This window comes from Helianthus annuus, chromosome 14 (genome assembly GCF_002127325.2).
Source record: "Helianthus annuus cultivar XRQ/B chromosome 14, HanXRQr2.0-SUNRISE, whole genome shotgun sequence".
In the NCBI taxonomy this organism is placed as follows: domain Eukaryota; kingdom Viridiplantae; phylum Streptophyta; class Magnoliopsida; order Asterales; family Asteraceae; genus Helianthus; species Helianthus annuus.
Window position 1 is genome coordinate 43829922 of NC_035446.2, and position 8103 is coordinate 43838024.

General features: G+C 36.1%; 1 protein-coding gene and 1 long non-coding RNA gene across 2 annotated transcripts; one reads left to right on the forward strand and one right to left on the reverse strand.

Moving 5' to 3' along the window:
• The first annotated feature begins 2617 nt into the window (after positions 1-2617).
• On the forward strand, positions 2618-3147 carry LOC110920896. The gene is made up of 2 exons (XR_002581973.1): positions 2618-2726; positions 3037-3147. It is a non-coding gene; the product is annotated as an uncharacterized LOC110920896 (long non-coding RNA).
• Positions 3148-4633: 1486 nt separating this feature from the next.
• Positions 4634-7790, reverse strand: LOC110921389. Its single transcript, XM_022165708.2, has 4 exons — positions 7526-7790; positions 7366-7448; positions 5344-5399; positions 4634-4856 (listed from the first exon to the last, which is right to left on the reverse strand). The coding sequence occupies exons 1-4, from the start codon at positions 7695-7697 to the stop codon at positions 4778-4780; spliced, it is 390 nt and encodes a 129-aa protein (XP_022021400.1). The 5' UTR covers positions 7698-7790; the 3' UTR covers positions 4634-4777.
• Between the last annotated feature and the right edge of the window lie 313 nt (positions 7791-8103).

The window sequence follows — 8103 nt, forward strand, 5'->3', positions numbered from 1 at the left end:
CATAATGGTCTTCTACTCTGTTGTGTGGTTTTCTTTGCCACGTATTGCCTGTACATACGTGTTCCATTCTTGCAGAAGCTTAACCCATGCGTCACAACATCTCAACAACAACCACCAAAACACTTCGAAACCTCTCGCTTCCAAAACAACACACATTCGTCTCCGTCGCACACCTCCACTTCACCATCGTCACAACACCTCCGGTCTCTACGCCGCGTTATCCGACGACTAACTCCCATTCGTCCGACGAAAACCTGCAGTAACTCTGTCGCAATCCGCCGCCAAGAAGGTAAACTCAGAATGGTTCATGTCTGATCTTATCTGCTTAGCTTCTCACGTATCTGATTTGTTCTTGGTGTTTCAGGTTTGTCTTTTTATCAACCCTCCCATCATTCTTGAATATTTGCATAGAGGGTTAAGTGAAACTAGGGTTTTCTGCTCACTGAGTTAGAATGTTGGTCAAATGTTATTCAAACTTTTATGCTTTCATGAAGATATTGGGGAGGGTAAATAAGTGGAATGCTTATGTTAACTTTGGCATCCGCAGTCACAGTAAGTCCATCCACATTAGCATCAATGTTGGAGTTGTATAAACCTTGGGTTTTTGCTATTTGGGAGATCTTTCCCAAAATTAAAGCATTATGTAGCAAGCGAAGTGACCACAATGTCTTAGTGGAGATAGCAAAAATAGAGTCATTGCAAGTCACACATTGCGTTTTTGATGTTGTGGGCAACGGCTGCCATTTTTATGATGTGTTTGTGCTTCATAATGGTTAAAGATTAAAAGATCCTCACTATCTAGCCCCACAAACACAAAGAAAAGTTCAAAACAACAAAATTTTCAAAACAGAAAGTTTGAAACTTTTCAAGATTCATGTAGAGATGTGTAGATTTGCGTTCTAAAATAAAGTATTACAACACTTCTACATAGCAAAGGAAATGAAAACTTAAGGTTACTAAGGCTAATGGATTGATACTTAAAATCCATAACGAATATTGACATTGTTTGTTTTTGGTTTAAGAAATTGGATTAAAAAAGAAAACTTGATAAAATTTGTTCTTTGATTGATTACGTTTTTAAACTAACAATTTGTTTTTTGGCAGACAAATCCTTCTGCATTGAATGTTTTGAAGAGATCAAAGGTTAGGCAGCTAGATTCAAGCGGCGGTGGTTCTATCCGCCGCCGATCGCAGCCGTATTTTAGGGTTTGTTTCCGTGAATCATAGTACATATAGTTTTAACTTTATGGTTATTAGTTTTTATTTGAAATCTTAACTATCTTAGCATATAGACATGTGAATGTCCTGTAACCTTTTTGAAGAATGACCAAGTTCCGTTATCTTGAATACATTGAAACTCATATATGGCTTCACAACATAATTGTCCAAATGGGACACCGACATATCATTTAATATACCAAGAGAACTTGGCCTTCTGGGAAAGGTAAATTAAAAGGCTGCATTTTTTTTTACAATCCTATTCGAGTTTTTGGCCTTATAAACAGACTTCAAAAGTTATAATTTGTTCCACGGGTTATTCAAATTCAAAAGTTTTGAAACTGTATTCAAATTTAAGAAACCGATTCTGAGTTATGTTATTTAAATTATGAGAAAAATAATAATATATCATTTCAGAAAGCTATACAGCAACGCGAAACCGCTCAGAAGATTGCCCTTCAAGCACTTAGAGAAGCCTCAGCCACTGAAACCGTTGTTTGACCCGTGAGGTATGAATAACTTTTTTGTTTTTTTTTTGTCAACGTTCATTCATTTTTGCTATATATCTAAGATTAAATTTCTTTTATACAATTTCATTTACTGATGTTTTATTGTTTAAGTGTGGGATTTGATGAGTGTTATAATGCATGTGGGGTCTTAGATTTGAATAACACTTATTATGCAGTGAAGTGAAAACTTTTTTTTTTCAAATTGCAGGTATGGGTATTCCCGTGTGCGCGCGTGATAAGACATAGCCCTCTTTGTGCCGCTGCAAAATTTCCTGTTCGAGCTCTACCAAGACTATTGCAAACTCTGGATTGCACCAGCGGGTTTGTATGGTTTTGCTTACAAGTAGCCATGGCAACATGTTTGCTTATTAATGGGTCAATTTGGATTCCGCCTTTTCTCAATCGGGTCAACTAAAGAAAGATAGCTAACAGGTAGAACAGGTCAAACATTTATAACACGTTGAAAGTCACCCTGTTGGCGATGGAAACATGAGGCTTGTCCCCACTTGATGTAAGTTTCCGATTATTGCCAACTTTGGTGGACCTGGTGGAAGGTTTTTGAGGCTCTTAGAAAAAAAACAATTTTCTTTGTTTGAAGACGAATAAGAGGACTGGTAATGTTCGAAGACTATTGAGCGAATGGGAAGTCCATGGCAAAGAGATTTTGGACGATGGGGGCTGATCAGTGTTGATTTGTTTTTTAGTTGTTCCTAGTTTGTCAGGCTAGTTGTTTTTTGTGTTGATTTGTTAGTTGCTTGTGCTTTGGTTTTGGCTTACGTTCATGGGGTATGCCTCATGATCGAACTAGTGTAGACTCTCTACACTACTTGTTTTGTATTGTTTGTGTTGATATATAGAATCACCGGGGTAACCCTTTACCCAAAAAAGACGAATAAGAGGAAGAAGACTGTTGATAGCAGGAAGAGAAGGGATGGGAGATTGTTATCTCTGAGAAAAGTTGTGATATTCATATATATAATCTAGGTGATGGGATATAAGGTAGCGTTCGTTTCATGAAATGGAATGGAATGGAATTAGGAAGTTTTTCTTTGTAAAATTGATCTTGGTTGGGGGAGGGAGGAATTTGAAATCCTTCACTCTAATGAAATTTGTGACTATTTCAACATTCCTTAGAAATCCTTCACTCTAATGAAGGAATGGAATGGAATGTTGAAATAGTCACAAATTTCATTGATTAAAGAAATTCATTGGATTTCAAATTCCTCCCTCCCCAAATCAAGATCAATTTTACAAAGAAAAGCTTCCCAATTCCATCCCATTCCATTCCATGAAACGAACGCTACCTAAGGGTTTTAGTTTTTGTTGTTTGTGAATGATTCTAGACATAGGGGATGGGTGTATTTATTGACTTAAATTGGCTGCAAGTCAATAAACTTCCTTTACCATTACATGGGTCAAATGTCATATTCTAATGACAATAACTTAATTTGCATGAGGAATTAATAATTGGTTTGTATAGTGATATCCAGGAACGTTTGCCTCCCCCATATATCATCATATTTATTTATTAGAATTTTAGTATTAGTATTTGGAGTTCAAAATGGAGATTACCAGATAAGTGTTGTTAGAACTCATTACAGAGCAACGTGCCATTGATAATAAACGGTGTGGTGAAGAGTGCAATTTGTTGGACCAGGTCTCAATTGAGAGAAGCAAAGAAACTATTCAAGATCATGGACATGAAGCTAGAAGGCTGATACTCACTTAGGGAGGCTTAAGTGATCACTTTGGCATGGTTTAACGCCCCCCGCCGCAACGCGGGGTGCTTAATACTAGTTTTGTCTATAAAATGAATACCCAATTATCGGCAACTAAGCACTAATAAGGTTCGACAACTTTGCTTCAAAAGGTTTGCTTTAGGCTGTTAATTATGCATTTGTTTCATATTAATTTATTAACTTCGTATTTAAATTTTCACCTGTTTGAAAAAGAAAACTACTTTATCTTGAGATGATAATTGAAGGGGTTGGTTCCGGTACAAACTCCTACAAACCATAAGAACACATCATCGCACTTAAAAAAAGTTAAATTAGCACATACCAAAACAATACATACATAAAAGTAGCACTTTTAAATTATATTAGCACATGAAAATTAATCAAGATAATTGATTTTAACATATATTTGAATTTTATCAGCACTTTTCTTAATCAGCACGTTGAAAACAAAAGGAAGATCCAAATAAAGAATTAATTGTTTGTTAACATATTTATAGGGAATTCAATATAATTGATATTATTTATGATATTATTTTATTATTTCTCTATAATTAGTTGGATGCCACGTGACACTTTTTAAATGGTTCTTACAGTTTGTATGCGAGATTAGGTTTGCATTTGATCCTACTCCGATAATTGAAAACCTATAAAAAAGAAGAATCTTTGCAACTGAACCATAACCAACCCGCACTTACCCTGGTTATCCGACCCGAAAGACAAGGGTTTACCCGATATGCCTGACCCACATCTCGTTTTGTCAGATTAGGGCCTGCGCATGCATCATATGTAAAGAAGCAATGATAAGACAAACAAGATATGAAAGGATAGGAAAGGTATGGAAGAATGCTCCACCATACTCTTCACATGTTTTGCCCATGACACACATTGTTCATACTATTGATGCCATTAATACCTCTTCATAGTTGAGACTATGTCAAAATGTAAGCATCGGGCGTGGGTTGGATAGCCGTTAATGTTTTTACACGGATCAGGTCTGTTTACACAAAACACTTTCGGATAAAACTATTTATAATTCATTACAAACACGTTTTTGAGCGATTTTTGACCTGTTTTGTATTTAGCTAAAACTTCATGATCCCATCTGTTGGCCCGAAATATAAACCGAACCAACCCGTTTATAAGTAAAAGGACCAAATCCGGCACCTCTAAACTAGAATAAGGGTAGATATTAATAACCTCTTTTTTATTACAGGATCACGTAGATATTCAGGATTTTAGGTACAATAAACCGTCTCTGGGGCTAGAAATGACATACGAACATAGTAGCGACAATACAAAAGAAAATTATATCTACTCTTCCTTGTACCTCTTTTCGACTTCCTCCATACTCTGAATCTCCTTGTGGTACTTGCAAACACGATAGATACACCTGCACCGATTTCATTAAAAATGATCAAATTGAAGTATGTGCCAGAAAACTATGAGCAGTTTGGTGGTGTTTTGTGTCAAGTATTTTTAACAAATTTTGTATGATGACTACACGTATGTTGTTGGAGGTGTTAAACCTTGGACAGATGTGGAAAAACAAAGTTACTTATACTGCTATACATATACAGGAAACAGCCCAAATGGGTCAAAACACAACTCAAATGTAGTTTTAAGTTATAAACTCCGAATCATTTTAATCTAAAAAAAACTAAATACAATTGAAATAATTTAATTTTCATAAGTAAATTTGACGTATTAATTGTTTACAGAAAATCGAAAAGCCTAAAAACTTAACAAAAAGCAGGTAAGGTCAACCTGACCCGACCCATTCAACCCGTACCAGAAGACAAAGGTCACCTGTTACCCAACCCGCCCATTGCCACATCTAACATATATGTTCTGTTTCATTTCATGATATAACCATGTACCAGTAGAGAAGACATGCTGAAAAACACAGAATCACATTCCTCTGAGCCTTGAATATCTGCACATCATGAGTTGCATAAACAGTTAATATAAACTTTAACAACATAAAACAATGTCCAATTATAACGAGTTACACCCCTTTAGCTATCGTGATTCTAAAGATACATTATTATGATGTTTATTTTTTTTTTCCTACTTCACATTCTAGGCGTACCAAATAATTATTACTTAACAACTATAGAATTTAGAGTAAGCATACTTTGAACTAGTTACTTTCAATATAATGGCCACATAGTGCAGCATACTGAAAAATTAGAATTAGGCAAAAAAGCAAAAAATAAAAAAAGCCGTTCAAGGCCCATGTTTGAGTCCCAGATTGCGGATCTTGATTCCACAATCAAGCTCTCGTTGCCATACTCCAGTTTCGAGTTTAGCATCATAAATTTTGTCTTGTGGATAGGCTTCATGTAATTAGTGCAACAAGTCAGGCATCATTAACATTTCTTTCTGATTTGAGGAAGGGTGTTACAAATGTCAACACGATACAAACCGAGTAGATTTGATTCTACTTCCTAGTTAAGGGTTCACCTAGTTCCTTTTACATAGCCTTGTAGTATCTTACATAAACATAAGTCATTAACACAAAAGAAATATCAACAAAAAAAAATTACATAAAGAGAGACACGTAGAACACAATTGAAAACAAAAATTCTCCTAAGTTTACGTATCATAAACACTTATAACTTTACAATGTAGGCCATAATAATTAATATAAAGTTGTCACAAAATTCTCCTAAGCAGACTATTCAGCCACACAGATACCTTTTATTGAATTACAAGCAAAGAATAAAATGTCCAAATATGCTAATGATGATGAAGCAACCTATAAGAACAAAAGATCCTACCATTGATATTTCTTGAATAGACTAGTAATCTTTATATAGCAGTGAGCCAGGTAATCTACAAAGAGAGACTTAATACTACAGTTTGGTTATTAATAATTCGTTTAGGGGTTCAAAAGTTTGTTAATTATGATTTGACACTAGAAAATGTTAGCTACAAATATTAGAGGGGACAAACGTACCCATAACCCGTTAGCCCTTCCGTAAGCCTATTACAGTGTCACTTGTTTTATCGTAGAATCTCTAAAAACAAGAACTATTAATCTGAACTCGTAGGATAGGATAGGACACTAAGTACTTACAAGTGAGGTCCATAAATGCTTTTCAAAGTTCAAACCAGGTGACAACGTCTATGAAGACAAATCCAAAGCAGTTTACTAGACATGGGAACTTCTTCATACTTAATAAAAAAACTACTAACATACTGAAAAAGCAAATTGAAGTATGAAATCAAATCTTTGTTTAAAAAAGTGTGAGGCGCTCCGAGGTGAGGTGTTTTGGTCCCGAAAGCCAAGGCGTGAGGCAAGAGCTTCAGGGAGTAAGGTGTTGCTCGATGTTGTTTTACATTATAGCACAAAAAAACATTCATAATCTCTTCATCCTTTTGTTTGTTTTAACATATCACCCTCCTACAAACCCCAAATTTACCCAACTTTGGCACAGATGTGCAAATGGCGCAACCTCAAGGCCCTGTGACATTTTCCTAATCACCCCGTGCATCAGGCGCGTCTTTTTAAACCAAGAACCAGATGAAATGAATTAATATGGACAATTACAAATCAATAAACTCTTAATCACCTTTAAACTATGTAAAACTTCCCAATAAACTGAATCATTCCTAAACTCTTTACAACCCTCATAACCAAAAGACACAAAATGCGGATTGATTACTGAATAGATAGATAAAAATTTTGTAGCAGTTCAGGGTTTTGGACTTTGGAGTGACTACAAACTTTCCCCCAAAAAATCGGAAGAACACATCCATAGGTCCTCTTTACCCGTTGTAAATTAGACACCTATCTCCTACCAAACTCGCTAATTATCCCCAATAAAACAAGATCTCTTACATTGAAAACCCTAAATCAACTAACAACAAAGGTTAAATTAATCAAAAAAACTTACCGATTTCTCGTATCGATCTCGTTCAGCAGCAGTACACGTCTCACCAGAGCACATCAACCTATGCTCATTCTTCCAGTAGATATCTAAAAAATCACAAAAACAATAAAAATCAGCAACTAAAACCAACAATCACAGCAACCGATGAGCAAAAGTAACAAACCTAGAAGCTGAAAGCCAGCAAAGGGGACGATGAACATCGATGGCTGCAAGATGAGTGAAATTAGAGAAACGAGAGTAGATTTCAACGCTTTTGGGGACGGCAGAGTGAGCAAGAAGGCTATGGCAGCTTCGGCCGCAACGACGTACGTCAGAATCATCCATTGCAACGCCATTGGTGTGAGATCGATTGTGATGGATTAGGGTTTTGAAAACCAGAGCTTACTTGTCAACCAAGGTAGACGAATGTTCTTCGCACGTGAAACGCACGACTTGCCACTAGGGCTGACAAACTAGAGAAGATCGTTCGAAAAAACTCGGAAATTTGCGCGTTCGATTTCTTGCTCGGTTAAAACCGAGCCGAGCAGCTCGGTTCGTTTTTAAAATGAACCGAACACGAGCATTCGTATGCTAGCTCGTCGCTCGTTCGGTTTCGATCGAATTAGATGACTATCGAAGCTCTCTATTAAAGGACATGGTAGAACTTCTTGTTTGCGGAAGTGATTGGTTAAAATCCATCTCAAAGACTACGATAAAAATATTGGCCCTAAGATTAAATTCATTTTTTTTCGTTTATTTCTA